Source organism: Leucoraja erinacea, chromosome 2 (genome assembly GCF_028641065.1).
Source record: "Leucoraja erinacea ecotype New England chromosome 2, Leri_hhj_1, whole genome shotgun sequence".
Lineage (NCBI taxonomy): Eukaryota > Metazoa > Chordata > Chondrichthyes > Rajiformes > Rajidae > Leucoraja > Leucoraja erinaceus.
The window spans coordinates 26,895,536-26,914,046 of NC_073378.1; the positions used below are offsets into that span (position 1 = coordinate 26,895,536).

Below are 18,511 nucleotides of genomic sequence, written 5' to 3' on the forward strand. Positions count from 1 at the left end.
GGGAGGAGAGTGAGGGGAGGAGAGTGAAAGGGGGAGAGTGAGAGGGGGAGAGTGAGAGGGGGAGAGGGAGAGGGGGAGAGTGAGAGGAGGGGGGAGATTGAGAGAGTGAGAGTGAGGGGGGGAGTGAGAGTGGGCAGAATGAGATGGGGTAGAGTGAGGAGGGGGGGAGAGAGTGAGAGTGGGTAGAGTGAGAGTGGGTAGAGAAAGGGGGAGGGAGAGTGAGGGGGGAGAATGAGAGGGGTAGAGAGTGAGGGGGGGAGAGTGAGGGGGGGTAGAGTGAGGGGGGTGAGAGGAGAGGGGGAGAGTGAGGGGGGGGGAGAGTGAGGGGGGGAGTGAGAGGGGGGAAGTGAGAGGGAAGGAGAGTGAGAGGGGGGGAGAGTGAGTGGGGGAGAGTGAGAGGAGGGGAGAGTGAGAGCGGGAGATTGAGAGGAGGGGAGAGTGAGGGGGAGAGTGAGAGTGGGTAGTGAGGGGAGGAGAGTGAGGGGGGAAGAGTGAGAGAGTGTGTGTTGGGGAGAGTGAGAGGAGTGAGAGTGAGAGAAGGGAGAGTGCGAGTGAGAGGGTGGGGGGAGAGTGAGAGGGGGAGAGTGAGAGGGGGAGAGTGAGAGTGGAGAGTGTGAGGGGGGGGTGAGAGTTAGAGAGGGGTGTGAGAGAGGGGAGAGAGTGAGAGTGGGGGGAGAGGGAGGGGGCCAATAAAAACCTCACTCCAACCCTGCAGAAATAACCCTCCCTGCCCCAGACCCTGAATGAATTATCTGTGCTTCCCTGGAACATGAATGGATTATGCTCTACACCCCCCCGTGTGGATTATCATCCGCCTGGCACCGGTATAAATTATTCTCCCCACCCCAGTACCTGAATGATCACATCCTCCCAGGAGACTGAATTAATTGTCCTCTGTGCCCGACCCTGAATGGATTATCATCAACGCCCCAGACCCTGATTAAAATGTCCTCTGAGCCCAGGTCCCTGAATAAATTAATCTCCCCGACCCCACCATTGGATACTCCTTCTCCACCGGGCCCTGTGCCCTGAATAAATTATTTTCTCCACCCCCTTCTCCTGGATACATTATCCTCCCAGCCCCCCCCAGGTCCCTGAATAAATTATACTCTTCCTGGCCCTGCCCCTGGATACGCCATCTCCACTGGGCCCCGGTCCCTGGATGAATTATTCTCCCCAGCCCCGGTCCCTGGATACGTTATTTCTCTCCCTGCCGCTGCCCCTGCCCCTGGATATGTCATCCTTCATGGGGCCCTTGTGGGTGTTGGGTCACGTGGGGCCATTGACGTCGGCACTGGGGCCATTGACGTCGGCACTGGAGCCGTTGGCGTCGGCACTGGGGCCATTGGCGGTGGGGCTGGGGCCATTGACGTTGGCACTGGGGCCATTGACGTTGGCACTGGGGCCATTGACGATGGCACTGGGGCCGTTGGCAGTGGGGCTGGGGCCGTTAGCGGTGGGGCTGTGGCCGTTGACGGTGGGGCTGGGGGTGTCCCGGTGGGGCGGGTGGGAGGCCAGGCCAGAGTAGCTCTTGAGCTCGGTGTGGGAGAGCAGGGAGCGGGCGGAACGGCGCGAGGTCAGCAGGTGCCGGCGCGGGTAGACGTCAGCGTCCTCCAGCGAGACAGGCAGCTCCCGCCCGCCACTCTCGGGCAGCAGCAAGATGCAGATGATGCAGATCACCGTGCAGCACGCAAAGACCACGTGGTGCAGGAAGTAGCCCTTCTGGTTGTGTAGCTCCATGATGGGGGCTGTCAGCTGTCCAAAGCCAGCACTGGCCAGCACCAGTCCCAGCCCACCGGCCCTGTGGAGCAAACACAGCAACATCAATATGGAGACCACCAGCCCTGTAAACCCAACACTCAGATTACTATCTAAATGGCGTCAAGTTGGGAAAAGGGGAAGTACAACGGATCTGGGGTTCCTTGTTCATCTGTCTATGAAAGTAAGCATGCAGGTACAGCAGGCAGTGAAGAAAGCGAATGGCATGTTGGCCTTTATAACAAGAGGAATCCAATATAGGAACAAAGAGGTCCTTCTGCAGTTGTACAGAGCCGTAGTGAGACCACACCTGGAGTATTGTGTACAATTTTGGTCCCCTAATTTGAGGAAGGACATTCTTGCTATTGAGGGAGTGCAGCGTAAGTTTACACGGTTAATTCCCGGGATGGCGAGACTGTATGCTGAGAGAACGGAGTGGTTGGGCTTGTACACTCTGGAGTTTAGAAGGATGAGAGAGGATCTTATTGAAACATTTTTCACACAGAGAGTGGTGAATCTCTGGAATTCTCTGCCGCAGAAGGTAGTTGAGGCCAGTTCAGTGGCTATATTTAAGAGGGAGTTAGATGTGGCCCTTGTGGCTAAAGGGATCAGGGGGTATGGCGAGAAGGCAGGAACAGGATACTGAGTTGGATGATCAGCCATGATCATATTGAATGGCGGTGCAGGCTCAAAGGGCCGAATGGCCTACTGCTGCACCTATTTTCTATGTTTCTATGTTTCTATGTTAAGGTTTTGGACACGCTAGAGGCAGGAAACATGTTCCCGATGTTGGGGGAGTCCAGAACCAGGGGCCACTGTTTAAGAATAAGGGGTAAGCCATTTAGAATGGAGACGAGGAAACACTTTTTCTCACAGCGAGTTGTGAGTTTGTGGAATTCTCTGCCTCAGAGGGCGGTGGAGGCAGGTTCTCTGGATACTTTCAAGAGAGAGCTAGATAGGGCTCTTAAAGATAGCGGAGTCAGGGGATGTGGGGAGAAGGCAGGAACGGGGTACTGATTGGGGATGATCAGCCATGATCACATTGAATGGCGTGCTGGCTCGAAGGAATGAATGGCCTCTTCCCCTTTGTTAACAGGAACAGCTTCTTCCCCTCTGTTATCAGGCTTCTGAACGGTCCTTCCATACGCTAGGGTGCTGTCCGATTCACCTCTACCCCATTGCGGACATTGGTCTTTGTCTCTGGAACTGATGAGCTACAATGCTGAGAACTATATTCTGCACTCTGTATCTCCCCCCTTTGCTTTACCTATTGGACTTGAGGTGGACTTGGCTGTATTTATGTGCAGTGGTAGCGGATTTGTTAGGACAGCACGCAACACAAAGTTTTTCACTGTCCCTCGGCACACGTGACGATAATAAACCAGAGGCTATTACGCCCATCAAAGCCTCTACTTCCTGACAGGCTAGAGGAGAGTTTGATATGCCCACAAATATTCTCCAGAACTCCTCTCTGCTTGCACGGAGCAGCTGAATGATAAGTGTATTTTGTTGAGGTTGGTGCAATAACAAAACACTCCCTGGAATGAGTTTCATTTCTGCTGGGAGCAGACGAGCAGGGACCTGTACAGACTTATCTCACCTCACAGCGCGCACACACACACACACACACAGAGCGCGTCACCCTCTCTCGTTACCACCCTAGTACCACGTAGAGATAGGAACCGACAGCAGACAGAGTAAATTCCGGGCATGGTGGCGCAGCGGTAGAGTCACTGCCTCACAGCCACCAGAGACCCGGGTTCCATCCCGACTACGGACTCAGATTACTATCTAAATGGCGTCAGTTGGGAAAAGGGGAAGTACAACGGGATCTGGGGATCCTTGTACATCAGTCTATGAAAGTAAGCGTGCAGGTACAGCAGGCAGTGAAGAAAGCGAATGGCCTTTATAACAACAGCCATCTATCTATCTATCTATCTATCTATCTATCTATCTATCTATCTATCTATATTATATATATATTATCGTCAATATTAGGAAAAGGGGAAGTACGGAACGGGATTCGTTGACGGCCTGGGGATCCTATGCTTCCAACACACTTCGAAACAAAGTTGCAAGAAGGAACACTGGACTTTTCACTGTTGCAGCAGGCAGGGGAGGTGCCATTGAGGGAGGCAGGGGAGTGCTGGAAACGTACATTTGGAACGGGCTCAGTTCCATTGGAGGAGACGGGTGCATGGTGGAATATTGGGTTGGGGGATCACACCATTGGGGGAGCAGACCCAACGGGTCTGCACTTGGTCTAGTATCTGATATTATTACCACCAGTAGGCCAATGTCTGTATACTTACCCAAGCAATCTACTAGATGACGATGCCGAAACGCCACAGACACTCGCCCTCCTCGGGGCCTGCACTGTCAATCGCCTCAATCAATATTGAAGGCTTCTCCAGATGCAAGGCAGACATACTAGCGACAGCGGCCAAACGCTTCGACATAGTGTGCATGCAGGAAACCCACACCGGCCCTACACAACACCGACCAGCCATCCCTGGGATGAAGCTGGTGGCCGAGATCCGACACAGACGGCATGGGTCAGCTGTATTCAGCAGACCAAACCTCGCGATCGAAGAGGTCTGCATCCACACCACCGAAGGGCAAATGGAAACCATCACAGTTGCCCTCCCAAACATCTCTGTCACATCAGTGTATAAACCCCCCCCCAAAGTCCGTTCCTCCACTCTGAACTGCCAGACAGTTGCAAGAGGAAATACCACATTAGCATTGGGGACTTCAATGCCCATAGCTCATTGTGGGGCTATGAAGTGAACAATCAAGATGGAGATGAAGTCGAAACCTGGCTCGAGTCGAAACACCTGACCCTGATCCATGACGCCAAACTGCCAAAATCTTTCCACAGTGCCAGATGGAAACGAGGATATAACCCAGACCTTGTTTGTGTGAGCAGCGAACTATCATCCAGAGCTGTGAAAGAGGTCCTGGACCCTATCCCCCATACGCAACACCGGCCGATCACCATAACCATCCGATCCGCTCTCCGAGCAACAACCGCCCCCTTCCGCAGAAGGTCCAATCTGCGGAAGGCCGACTGGCTGTCATTCCAACAGAAGATTGAAGACTCCATCCCCAGTATTCCATCACACCCCAACAACTATACCATGTTCACAGAACTGCTGAAAAGGTCAGCCTGGCGACATATACCAAGAGGATGCCAGACCGAGTACATCCCCGGGCTGTCGGAAACATCCAGCGATCTACTGAAAGCCTAGCACAGGGCATATCACCAGGACCCTTTCTCCTCCACCACCATGGAACTCGGAGAGATCCTGTTGAACACAGTCGGGGAGGACCGAAGGAAAGTCTGGAAGGAGTTGATAGAAAACACCAACATGACCAATAACAGCAGGAAGGCATGGGCCACAATTCGCTGCCTCAGTGAAGACCATACCACACCGCCCACGCTCACAACAGTCACAGCAAACTCAGTTGCAGCACAGCTGGTGGCAAACGGTCGTAGCCAAAATCGGCGCAGACCCACAGGAGAATACCGCCGGACAGTGGTAACAGACCGCCTACAACCAGCCAACGCCCTCACCAAGCCCTTCAACCTAGAAGAACTCGAAGCTGCAATGAGCATGCTGAAATCTGGGAAAGCAGCAGGAATCGATGATGTACTGACGGAAATGATACAGCACCTTGGATCTAAAGCAAAGACCTGGTTCCTAGCAATGCTGAACTCATGCATGGCACAGAAAACAACCCCACCTGTATGGAGAAAGGCCAAGACTGTCGCAATTCCCAAACCTGGAAAGGACCCATCATCCCCATGTGGGGCTATGAAGTGAACAATCAAGATGGAGATGAAGTCGAAACCTGGCTCAAGTCGAAACACCTGACCCTGATCCATGATGCCAAACTGCCAAAGTCTTTCCACGGTGCCAGATGGAAACGAGGATATAACCGGAGGTTGCAGGTGGTTGCCGGAGGTTGCAGGTAGTGGAACCAGGTAGGGAGACTGACAAAAACCTCCAGGAACCACCTGCAACCTCCGGGAACCGCACGGAAACCTTGGGTGGGGCGCAAAGTCTCCAGAGGTTTCCGTTCAGGTTTCCTAAGTGGGACAGGGGCATTACTCAGCGGGTCAGGCAGCATCTGTGGAGAACATGGATAGGTGACGTTTCGAGTTGGGAGGAAGATTCATGTATCGTATCATCTGATCTGACTGGATTGCATGCAAAGCTTTTCACTGCACTATTTAGCAGAGTTTATTGTTCCCACGTGTACCGAGGTATAGTGAAGAGCTTTTTGTTGCCGCCATCTCACGTACACATCACCGATCTACATTGGGTCACGTGACAACAATAGACCTGAATGTAAACAATGAGTTGTGGGGGCCAGACACAGACAAATAGAAACAGACTTCTTGAGCAATGAGTCAGGATTAACTAATGATCTCATAGTTGGGTCCTCTAGGGTAGAGGGATCATAACTTGATGAATTACCACACTCAATCTCAGAGACAGAAACAGCAACCAGTCTTTAACTGGTTGAGAGACAATTACGAGCAAGGTAAAAGGTGTCCTTTCGGTCAGGATTAGGCCATTCGAGCCAGCACCGCCATTCAATGTGATCATGGCTGATCATCCCCAATCAGTACCCCGTTCCTGCCTTCTCCCCATATCCCCTGACTCCGCTATTTTTAAGAGCCCTATCTAGCTCTCTCTTGAAAACATCCAGAGAACCGGCCTCCACCGCCCTCTGAGGCAGAGAATTCCACAGACTCACCACTCTCTGTGAGAAAAAGTGTTTCCTCTTCTATGTTCTAAATGGCTTACCCCTTATTCTTAAACTGTGGCCCCCTGGTTCTGGACTGCCCCTACATCGGGAACATGTTTCCTGCCTCTAGTGTGTCCAAACCCTTAACAATCTTATATGTCTCAATGAGAACCCTCTCATCCTTCTAAACTCCAGAGTGTACAAGCCCAGCCGCTTCATTCTCTCAGCGTATGACAGTCCCGCCATCCCGGGAATTAACCTTGTAACCTTGTAAGTTTGACGATATCTTGTCAACATAACATGGCGCCCAGAACTGAACGCAACACTCTAGACGTGGCCTCACCAACGTCTTGACTCTTGCTCCATCTTCCCTACAGCCTTACCTCATGACGGTGGGCGTGAGTTCAGCGCAGATGAAGATGCTCAGGTTGCCCATGGAATGCGAGGAGAACAGGCCAATCAGGGAGAAGACGAGTGAAAACGGCTGTTGCAGATAGGGGGCGAGGTCTGGAGGAGAGAGGACCAGCATGGCGTTGGTGAACACTGGCACTCATTCATAGAAACATAGAAAATAGGCGCAGGAGGAGGCCATTTGGCCCTTCGAGCCAGCACATCCATTCATTGTAATCATGGCTGATCATCCCCAATCAGTACCCCGTTCCTGCCTTCTCCCCATATCCCTTGACTCCACTAGCCCCTAGAGCTCTATCTTACTCTCTCTTAAATCCATCTAGTGACTTGGCCTCCACTGCCCTCTGTGGCAGGGAATTCCACAAATTCACAACTCTGGGTGAAAAGGTTTTTTCTCACCTCAGTCTTAAATGACCTCCCCTTTATTCTAAGACTGTGGCCCCTGGTTCTGGACTCGCCCAACATTGGGAACATTTTTCCTGCATCTAGCTTGTCCAGTCCTTTTATAATTTAATACGTTTCTATAAGATCCCCCCTCATCCTAAACTCCAGTGAATACAAGCCTAGTCTTTTGTGAAGACGGGCTGGGTAGGAGGTGGGGGGGGGGAGGAGGACTCACTGCTGATGAGGCCGAGCTGGAGGAGGGAGGCCAGCGCCGTGACGATGGTGAAGACCAGCAGAGTTCCTCTTCGCCCCATGAGGCTGACCAGGAAGCACATGACCACGCAGGACAGGATGCCCACCACCTCCATGGTGTAGTAGTGGGCATAGAAGTTGGCCAGCGTGTCCCCTTCGTGGTCCATCAGGCTCTTGATAAAGCAGTTGTGTACCCCGAACCCCGGCCGGGGGGGACGGGGGAGAGAAGCTGCAGCACACACCAGGAGGGAGGGGGGAGGGAGGGGGGAGGGGGAGGGGGGGGGGGGGGAGGGGGAGGGGGGGAGAGGGAGGGGGAGGGAGGGGGAGGGAGGGGGAGAGAGGAGGGGGAGGGGGGAGGGAGGGGGAGGGAGGGAGGTGGGGGGGTGGGGGAGGGAGGGGGGGAGGGGGGGGAGGGAGGGGAGGGGGAGGGGGGGGGAGGGGAGGGAGGGGGTGGGAGTGGGAGAGAGGAGGGGAGGGGGGGGGGAGGGGAAGGGAGAGGGGAGAGGAAGGGGGGGGGGAGAGGGAGGGAGAGGGGGGGGGGGGGGGGAGGGAGGGGGAGGGGGGGAGGGAGGGAGGGAGGGGGGGAGGGGGAGGGGGAGGGAGAGGAGGGAGAGAGGGGGGAGGGAGGGGGAGGGGGAGAGGGAGAGGGGAGGAGGGAGGGGGAGGGGGAGGGGGGGGGGGGGGGAGGGAAGGAGGGGAGGGGAAGGGGGGAGGGAGAGCGGGGGGGGGGGGGGGGGGAGGGAGAGGGAGGGGAGGGAGGGGGAGAGGGAGAAGGGGGAGGGGGGGGAGGGGAGGGGGGGGGGGAGGGAGAGGGGGAGGGAGGGAGGGAGGGGGGAGGAAGGGGGAGGAGGGGGAGGGGAGGGAGGGGAGGGAGGGATTGGGTGGGGGAGAGGGGAGAGAGGGGAGGGGAGGGGAGGGAGGGAGGGGGGGGGGGGGGTGGGGGGAGGGGGAGGGGGAGGGAGGGGGAGGGGGGGGGGAGGTGAGGGGGGGAGGGGGGGAGGGGGAGGGGGAGGGGAGGGGGGTGGTGGGGGGGGGGGGAGGGGGAGGGGGGGGGGGAGGGGGGGGGAGGGGGGGGGGGAGGGGGGGGGGGGGGGGGGAGAGGGGGGAGTGGAGGGGGAGGGGAGGGAGGGGGGGGGGGGGAGGGGGGGGAGGGGGGGGGGGGGAGGGGGGGGGGGGGGGGGGGGGGGGGGGGAGGGGAGGGGAGGGGGAGGGGGGGGGAGGGAGGGGGAGAGGGAGGGGGGGGAGGGGGGGGGAGAGGGGGGATTACAGGGGGGAGAGGGAGGGGGGGGGGGGGGGGGGGGGGGGTGGGGAGGGGGGGAGGGGGGAGGGGGGGGGGGGGGGGGAGGGAGGGGGGGGGGGAGGAGGGGGGGGGGGGGGGGGAGGGGGGAGGGAGGGGGGGGGGGGAGGGAGGGGGGGGGAGAGGGGAGGAGGGAGGGGGAGGGGAGGGGGGGGGGGAGGGGGGGGGAGGGGGGGGAGGAGGGAGGGAGGGGGAGGGGGAGGGAGAGGGGAGGGAGAGGGGGGGGGCAGGGGGTGGGGGGAGGGAGAGGGGGAGAGGGAGGGAGAGGGGGAGGGGGGAGGGGGAGAGGGGAGGGGGAGGACCTTGGGGAGGGGGAGAGAGGGGGAGGGAGAGGGGAAGGGGGGGGAGGAGGGGGGAGGGGGGGAGGGGGGGAGGGGGAGAGGGGAGGAGAGGGGAGGGGAGGGGAGGGAGTGGGGGAGGGGGGGGAGAGGGAAAAGACAGAGGGGGAAGGGGGGGGAGGGGGAGGGGTGAGGGAGGGAAGGGGAGGGGTAGGGGGAGGCAGTGAAAGAGGAGAGGAGGGGGGGGTGGGTGAGAGGAGGGGGGATGGGGGAGGGGAGGAGAGGAAGAGAGGGGTGGAGGGAGAGGGGGGAGGGAGAAGGAGGGGCAGTTAGTATGTGACACCCAAAAAAAACCATGTCAAGAGTGTTTTATTGTCATGTGTCCCAGATGGAACAATGACATTCTTACTTGCTGCAGCACAACACAATATGTAAACATGGTACACTTTAAACAATATACTGTAATAAACTAGCAAAATAATTCAGCCTGTGTATAAATATATATATAATATGTATACATATAAACACACACATACATATATATATATACACTGACACAAATAATGTGTATGTATATATGTGTATGTATGTATATTGTAATGTATTGTATTGTATTCAATGTATTGTCATTATCTCATATTAGTGACAAAGAAATGGATTTTCCTTACAGTCAAGTATCATAACAAATAAATAAGTAATAAATAACTAAAACATATTAAAATGGAAAATAAAAACGCAAACACAGAAGTCCACAACACAACACAGTGGCACCAAAGTTGAGGAAGGTACCATAGTCCAGCCAGCCTCCCCTCCGATCTTCCCAGATGTTCACCCGTGGTCGGGGCCTCCAGAGCACCCGCAGTCGCCGCCACGGGCGGCCCGATGATCAGGCCCTCACGCCGGGATGATGTACGATTTATTTGCACACACATTCTATATACACACACATACACTGTATATCTAAAAAGAAGCGAGACACACAAAGCTGGAGTAACTCAGCGGCTCTGCTTCCAAGATGATGCCAAACCCATCTCCTTATCCTGTGTCTGTACACTGTAAACGCCTCGATTGTAATCATGTATTGTCTTTCCCCTGACTGGCTAGCACGCAACTAAAGCTTTTCACTGTCCAAGATAAAGTCCAGTATTGTCCGATTAAAGATAGTCCGAGGGTCTCCAATGAGGTAGATAGTAGTTCAGTGCTGGTTGTGGTAGGATGGTTCAGTTGCCTGATAACAGCTGAGAAGAAACTGTCCCTGAATCTGGAGGTGTGCGTTTGTTTTCACACTCTTGCCCGATGGGAGAGGGGAGAAGAGGGAGTGAGACTGGTCCTTGATGATGTTGCTGGCCTTGCCGAGGCAATGTGAGGTGTAGATGGAGTCGATGGAAGGGAGGCTAGTCCGTGTGCTGAAAGGAACCGCAGATGCTGGTTTATACCGAAGATGGATACAAAGTGCTGGAGTAACTCAGTGGGTCAGGCCGCATCTCTGGAGAAAAAAGCGATTGGAGGCTTTTTGGGCCAGAACCCTTCTTCAGACTCTTCAAGGGTCCTGACCCTAAAGATCACCTATCCAGACTGAAGGTTGGTTTGCGTGATGGTCTGGGCTGCGTCCACAACTTGTTGCAATTTCATGCTGGTCTTGGACGGAGCTATTCCCAAACGGAGCTGGGATGCATCCCGATAAAACGCCTTCTGCGGCCCTTCCGTAGAAGTTGTTGGGGACGTTCCTAATTTGATCCTCGTGATTGAGGCAGTGCAGCCTAGGTTCACGAGATTGATCCCTGGGATGGCGGGACTGTCAGATGAGGAAAGACTAGGGTTGTATTCACTGGAGTTTAGAAGGATGAGGGGGATCTTATAGAAACATATAAAATTATAAAAGGACTGGACAAGCTAGATGCAGGAAAAATGTTCCCAACGTTGGGCGAGTCCAGAACCAGGGGCCACACAGTCTTAGAATAAAGGGGTGGCCATTTAAGACTGTGGTGAGAAAAAACCTTTTTACCCAGAGAGTTGTGAATTTGTGGAATTCCCTGCCACAGAGGACAGTGGAGGCCAAGTCACTGGATGGGTTTAAGAGAGAGTTAGATAGAGCTCTAGGAGCTGGTGGAATAAAAGGGATATGGGGAGAAGGCAGGCAGGCACGGGTTATTGATTGGGAACGATCAGCCATGACCACAATGAATTCCTGGCTCGAAGGGCCAAATGGACCTATTTTCCATGTTTCTTTGTGACGTCACTTTCAAACAAGTTCGTTTGAGGGCAGAGAATTTATTGATGTGTAAACTAACTGACGGCACGTCTCGAGATGCAGAACAAACACAAAGTCATTTGTCAGCAGTTGTCTGAACCTGATGTCGCTTTTCCCCTGGACCTGGAGCAGGTGGCTGGATGCTTTAGATAACAGGAAGCTAACAGTTCAAGACTGTGTGACAGGCATGGATAGAGCCGATGTGGAGCGGATGTTTCCACTAGTGGGAGAGTCGAGGACCGGAGGCCACAGCCTCAGAATAAAAGGACATACCTTTAAAAAGTCTGTGGGATTCTCTGCCTCAGAGGGCGGAGGAGGCGGGTTCTCTGGATACTTTCAAGAGAGAGCTAGATAGGGCTCTTAAAAATAGCGGAGTCAGGGGATATGGGGAGAAGGCAGGAATTCTTTGCCAATGACGGCTGTGGAGGCTAATAGTAGTCAGTGGATATTTTTAAGGCGGAGATTGACTGATTCTTGATTATTACGGGTGTCAGGGGTTATGGGGAGAAGCCAGGAGAATGGGGTTGAGGGAACGATAGATCAGCCATGATTGAATGGCGGAGAAAACTTGATGGGCCGAATGGCCTAATTCTACTCCTAGAACGCATGAACTAAATTGACGTCTGTGGTGATGTGCTCAATACTGAAGGGTTTAGTTCATCTGGTCTCTCCCAAAGCACTAAATCTGTGGAAATAAGTGCCACAGGGGCACCAGGACGAAGGCTGCCCTGCCGGCAGTCTGTTCGTTTTTTCATTCTTTTTGTTATTTTTTTAGTGTGTTAAAAGTTTGTTTTAATGGTCTTCGGTTTGTTTTATGTGGGGGGAGGGAGGGGATCGGTTCCTACCTTCCCGGAGATGCGATTAATTTTCGGATCACATTCTCCAGGCTCTGCAGCCTACCATCGATGGAGCTGGAAGCCTGCTCGGACTGTCGTGAGCCCCACCGCGGTGCGTGGACTTAACATCGGAGCGGATCCCTTGCCTGGGATCGCTCCCACCGCGGCCTGCGGACTTACCAACAAGGGCTCGCAGTCTAGGGAGAGGCGAGTCGGGAGCTCCAACGCCGCAGAAGGTTCGTCCAGCCCCGACACGAGGTTCGATCAACCGGCGTGGGGGAGCTGACATCCCCCCGATGCAGGAGCTGATCGCCTCGACGCGGAGGGCCCAAACGCTGCCGGCTACGGGAGTCAAGATCGTCTCGTCAACAGAGGGCTCGAGGCCCACGACCGAGGAAGAACTAAGGGAAGGACTTGAATTTTATTTCGCCTCCATCACAGTTGGGATGTGTAGGAGTCACTGTGGTGGATGTTCATGGTAAAATGTATTTTTGAGTGATCTGTTGCGTTTTATTTGTATAACTGACCTGGCCAGTGAAATTCCTCGTATGTTGCAAAACGTACTTGGCGAATAAAGTGTGATTCTGATCTGATTCTGATTTATCACGAGCACATGTCAAATTACATCGCACTCAGTAAACGAACACTCGGGCCACGTGGCAATTGACTAAACCAAACTGTCCATTCCTTCTCTCCAGAGTTACTCCAGCAACTCAACCATCCTGCCACAACCAGAGAGCTGAACTACTATCTACCTGATTGGGGACCCTCGGACTATCTTTGATCGGACTTTACTGGACTTTATCTTGCACTAAACGTTATTTCCTAACCTTGTGTCTGTACACTGTGGACGGCTCGATTGTAATCATGTATTGTCTTTCCGCTGACTGGTTAGCACGCAACAAAAGCTTTTCACTGTACCTCGGTACACGTGACAATAAACTAAACTGAACTGAGTTAGATAGAGCTCTAGGGGCTGGTGGAGTCAAGGGATATGGGGAGAAGGCAGGCACGGTTATTGATTGGGGACGATCAGCCATGATCACAATGAATGGCGGTGCTGGCTCGAAGGGTCGAATAGCCTCCTCCTGCACCTATTTTCTATGTCTCTATGTTTCTAACTGAGACAGCATCTCTGGAGAAAAGGAATAGGTGATGTTTTGGGTTGAGATCCTACATCAGATTGACTTTCTAAAAGAACGTCCTTTAATTCTGAGGCTGTGACCTCTAGTCCTAGACTCTCCCATTGGTGGAAACATCCTCTCCACACCCACTCTATCTTTCACTATTTGGTGAGTTTCAAGGAGGTCCCCCACCCCCTCACCTGAAACATCTCAGACCGAAGAAGGGTCTCGACCCAAAACGTTACCTACCCACGTTCTCCGGAGATGCTGCCTAACCCGCTGAGTTACTCCAGCACTCTGCGTCTACACTCTGTATCTTCCCCTTTCCTCTACCTATTGTACTTGAGTACAACTTGATTGTATTTGTATGTAGTATTATCTGATCGGTTTGGTTAGCAACACAAAGCTTCCCACTGTACATGCGGCAATAATAAACCTAAACTTGTGGGTGGTCACGGTGGTGCAGCGGTAGAGTTGCCGCCTCACAGCGCCAGAGACCTAGATTCAATCCCGACTACGGGTGCCATCTATACATGCGTGGGTTTTCTCCGAGATCTTTGGTTTTCTCCCACACTCCAAAGACGTACAGGTTTGTCGGTTAATTGGCTTGATGCATGTGTGAAATTGTCCCTAGTGTGCGTAGGATAGTGCTAGTGTGCGGGGATCGTTGGTCGGCACGGACTCGGTGGGCCGAAGGGCCTGTTTCATAGAAACATAGAAATTAGGTGCAGGATTAGGCCATTCGGCCTTTCGAGCCTGCACCGCCATTCAATATGATCATGGCTGATCATCCAACTCAGTATCCCATCCCTGCCTTCTCTCCATACCCCCTGATCCCTTTAGCCACAAGGGCCACATCTAACTCCCTCTTAAATATAGCCAATGAACTGGCCTCAACTACCTTCTGTGGCAGAGAATTCCAGAGATTCACCACTCTCTGTGTGAAAAATGTTTTTCTTATCTCGGTCCTAAAAGATTTCCCCCTTATCCTTAAACTGTGACCCCTTGTTCTGGACTTCCCCAACATCGGGAACAATCATCCTGCATCTAGCCTGTCCAACCCCTTAAGAATTTTGTAAGTTTCTATCAGATCCCCCCTCAATCTTCTAAATTCTATCGCGTACAAGCCGAGTCTATCCAGTCTTTCTTCATATAAAAGTCCTGACATCCCAGGAATCAGTCTGGTGAACCTTCTCTGCACTCCCTCTATGGCAAGAATGTCTTTCCTCAGATTAGGAGACCAAAAATGTAGGCAATACTCCAGGTGTGGTCCCACCAAGACCCTGTACAACTGCAGTAGAACCTCCCTGCTCCTATACTCAAATCCTTTAATGCTAACATACCATTCGCACTGCATCTCTAAACTAAACTAAACCCCAAAGAAGTGCAGGTTTGCAGGTTAATTGACTTCGGTAAAATTGTAAATTGTTCCTGGTGTGTGTGTAGGATAGTATCAGTGTGTGGGGATCGCTGGTTGGTGTGGAATCGGTGGGCCGAAGGGCCTGTTTGCACGCTGCATCTCTCAACTAAACCTAACCAACCGAGTTCCTCCAACACTTTGTGTTTTGTTGGGGGAGGATAATTGGCTTACAAAAACAGTCAAGGTAAAAGCATGTTTCAACATTGTTCTGGAGGCCTTGTACTCACGACGTCACACACAGTACCAGGATGTGCTTCCACAGTATCCTCGTTGACAACAGCTTCAAGATGAATACTTTTTGGGCCTTCACTGGAGGTTCTTTCTCAAGCTCTAAAGGAGGGAGAAGAAAAAGGAAAGATTATTTCTCTCTCATTTAGATGTCGATCCGTACAGAAACAGTATCCTAGGAGCAAATCAATCAATCAATCAATTTTATTTGTGTAGCACATTTAAAAACAACTCACGTTGACCAAAGTGCTGTACATCAGTGCAGATATTAATGTGCTACATACATTGGTACACAGACCTAAAAATACAGACCTAACAGACCTAACAAGGCTCGTCTGCAGGCCCAGTGGACGACAACATCGGGAGCTCGCAGGTCACAGGTTGGTGACCGATTCTCCAGAGCTCCCGCAACAACAGCTTCGTCCGCTGGACTGGAGGGCGGCAGCTTCGCCCTGCCCCGGGCCGCGGAGTTTGAACCGGCCCGTTCGCGGAGCTCGGATTCGGCCGCGGGACTTACCATCACCCGCGCGGGGGGGCCCCAACATCGAAAACCTGGATCGCCTCAACGCAGAGGGAGAACAAGGAAGGAAGAGACAAGGACTTTAAGACTTTTGTCTTCCATCACAGTGAGGAGGTGCCTGGTAGACTCACTGTGGTGGATGTTAAATTGTGTTCATTGTGTGTTCTGTTATTTTATTCTCTGTTATGATGCAAGGTATAGTCTGAATAGTCTGAATGACAATAAAGGATACTTTATACTTTATCCATAAACTGTGTAAATCATTCCCTGAGAGGGTCTCAAAAACGCTAGGGAGTAGAAATAGATTTTGAGCCTCGACTTAAAGGAGTTGATGGAGGGGGGCAGTTCAGATGAGGAGAGGGAAGTTGTTCCATAGTCTAGGTGCTGCAACCGCAAAGTATAAGTATACGAATAAGAGGAGCTTGAAGTTGATTCTGCACCGTACTGGGAGCCAGTGGAGAGAGGCCAGAATCAGGGTGATGTGGTCCCTTTTACGGGTACCCGTCAGAAGTCTCGCTGCGGCATTTTGAACAAATGGAAAGACCAGGCAGAGTTGGTGTTCAAAGTGACGGGCGATTTTCTAAAACTGGTGCGCACCAAGAGACGCGTCCATGCTGGTCTCCTCAGCGCCACTAGCGGTCCTGCTTGGACACGCTAGAGGCAGGAAACGTGTTCCCGATGTTGGGGGAGTCCAGAACCAGGGGGCCACAGTTTAAGAATAAGGGGTAAGCCATTTAGAACGGAGACGAGGAAACACTTTTTCACACAGAGGGTTGTGAGTTTGTGGAATTCTCTGCCTCAGAGGGCGGTGGAGGCCGGTTCTCTGGATGCTTTCAAGAGAGAGCTGGATAGGGCTCTTAAAGATAGCGGAGTCAGGGGATATGGGGAGAAGGCAGGAACGGGGTCTGCGAGGATCTGCCCTCGCCAGTCTCCCGGGGAGCACGCGAGAGTGTGTCGGCCAGGCGCATATCCTGTTGAGTGTTGACCATACAATAACGGAAGCTTTACACCATCATAAAGATCCAAAGATTTTATTAGCTACATAGCAAACATGACTGCACACTTGCATGTTCTACGTGCACTAAAGGGATTCAGCAAGCAATGATACCTGAAAAGCTAGTGGGCGTGGACTACAGAAGCATGACCCATGAAATGAGTAACACTAATCTACAAAAGGCTCACCCATTACTAGTTAGTGCGGGTGTCAGGGGTTACGGGGAGAAGGCAGGAGAATGGGGTTAGGAGGGACAGATAGATCAGCCGTGATTGAATGGCCTAGACTTGATGGGCCGAATGGCCTGATTCTGCTTCTAGAACTTATGTACTTATGAAGGGCAGTCACGGTGGGGCAGCGGTAGAGTTGCTGCCTTACAGCGAATGCAGCGCTAGAGTCCCAGGTTCGATGCCGACTACGGGCGCTGTCTGTGCGGAGTTTGTATGTTCTCCCCGTGACCTGCGTGGGTTGTCTCCGAGACCTTCGGTTTCCTCCCACACTCCAAAGATGCGCAGGTTTGTACGTTAATTGGCTGGTATGTGTATGTGTAAACTGTCCCTGGTGGGTGTAGGATGGTGTTAACGTGCGGGGATCGCTGGGCGGCACGCGGACACGGTGGGCCGAAGAGCCTGTATCTGCGCTGTATCTCTAAACTAAAACTGAAAACGAAAAACTAAATGAGCTGATGACTATAGTTGAGTGTAGTTTAGAGTCAGCAAGGGGGCGCTGTCTTGTGTACGGCTGCCCAGCCAGCAGCTGTCCTGTCCTTTCATCTTTTTTCCTTATTTTTAGTTAGTTTAGTGTTTTGTTTTAGGAGTTCTAGCTTTTTTTATGTGTGGGGGAGGGGGGGGGGAAGGGGGAAACTAATTGTCAGTGTCCCTACCTGGTCGGAGATGCAGCTTTTCTCCGGGCTGCACTCTCGACCCGTCCTCACGGCCTAACAGCGGGCCTGGAGCGGGCTTCCTGAGGGGACCGCCCAGAACCACGGCATCGGCATCGGTGGCATCGGCTGCACCGGCATCGGCGGAGCTGCGGGTCTGAGGACGGCGGTGCAGCGCTGGAGCGCCATCGCGGGGCGGGTGGTGCCTTGCCTGGGTCGCTGAGCTGGAACTGCGGTGAGCTGGGTCCGTTGCGGAGCTGCGGGTCTGTGGAGCGGCTGCGGGCGGCGGCGCTGAACTTTCCATCGGGAGCCTGGAATCTCTCGATGAGATTGCCAGTTGAGCTCCATTCGGCGCGGCCTTGTCGGCTCCGGAAGCCGCGGTCTCCAGTAAGGAGGCGGCCGTTTCCAGGGTTCCCATGCCGCTGAGAGGACTCTCCCGACGCCGGAACAATATCACCCGGCAAGAACGGCCTGGAACATCGGGCCTCCGTAGAGGCAACTGTGGAGGCCTCAATTGGCCCGACTATGGGGGAACTGGGGTCGGGGACTGGACTTTGTGCCTTCCCTCATAATGGGAACCATTGTGGGGGGATGTTTTCATGTTAAAGTTCTTTAGTTTTGTCATGTTTGTATTCTTTTTTTATGTGCTGCATTGGCATAACAAATTCCACCAGCCTGGCTGTGTGGTCATTAAAAGAATCAATCAATCAATCAAAGCTTAGAGATAATTGTTGTTATCTTGACGTTTACCTGATAGAAATTCTTTCACGTCCTCCTCGGGTTCCTGCTGGTGTTTGCGTGCGTAATCTAACAATAAATCCTTCGCAGCGTGGGACTGGTGTGTGGCTAGCAGCCAGCTGAGTGATTCTGGGAAAATGCTGAGAAGGCAAGGAGCAAGCCAATTGATTAGCAGAGCAAACAGCGCGACAGGGTGCAAGGGGCCCCGAGTAACCTGGCTCACCCACCCCTGCCCACCCAAACATTGTGGACGCAATAGACAGTAGACAATAGGTGCAGGAGAAGGCCATTCGGCCCTTCGAGCCAGCACCGCCATTCAATGTGATCATGGCTGATCATCCCCAATCAGTACCCCGTTCCTGCCTTCTCCCCATATCCCCTG

The 18,511-nt window shown here is 53.3% G+C and overlaps 1 protein-coding gene across 1 annotated transcript in view; it reads right to left on the reverse strand.

Annotated features, from left to right (window-relative positions):
• Window positions 1-315: 315 nt before the first annotated feature.
• LOC129708087 (solute carrier family 22 member 23) overlaps window positions 316-18,511 on the reverse strand; it is a 93,998-nt gene continuing 75,802 nt past the window's right edge. The window contains exons 5-9 of the mRNA XM_055653631.1: window positions 18,142-18,269; window positions 14,998-15,099; window positions 7,547-7,774; window positions 6,900-7,023; window positions 316-1,801 (exon numbers count right to left, since the gene is read on the reverse strand). Of these exons, the coding sequence (XP_055509606.1) occupies window positions 1,270-1,801; window positions 6,900-7,023; window positions 7,547-7,774; window positions 14,998-15,099; window positions 18,142-18,269 (1,114 nt within the window). The 3' untranslated portion in view covers window positions 316-1,269. The remainder of the gene's footprint in view (window positions 1,802-6,899; window positions 7,024-7,546; window positions 7,775-14,997; window positions 15,100-18,141; window positions 18,270-18,511) is intronic.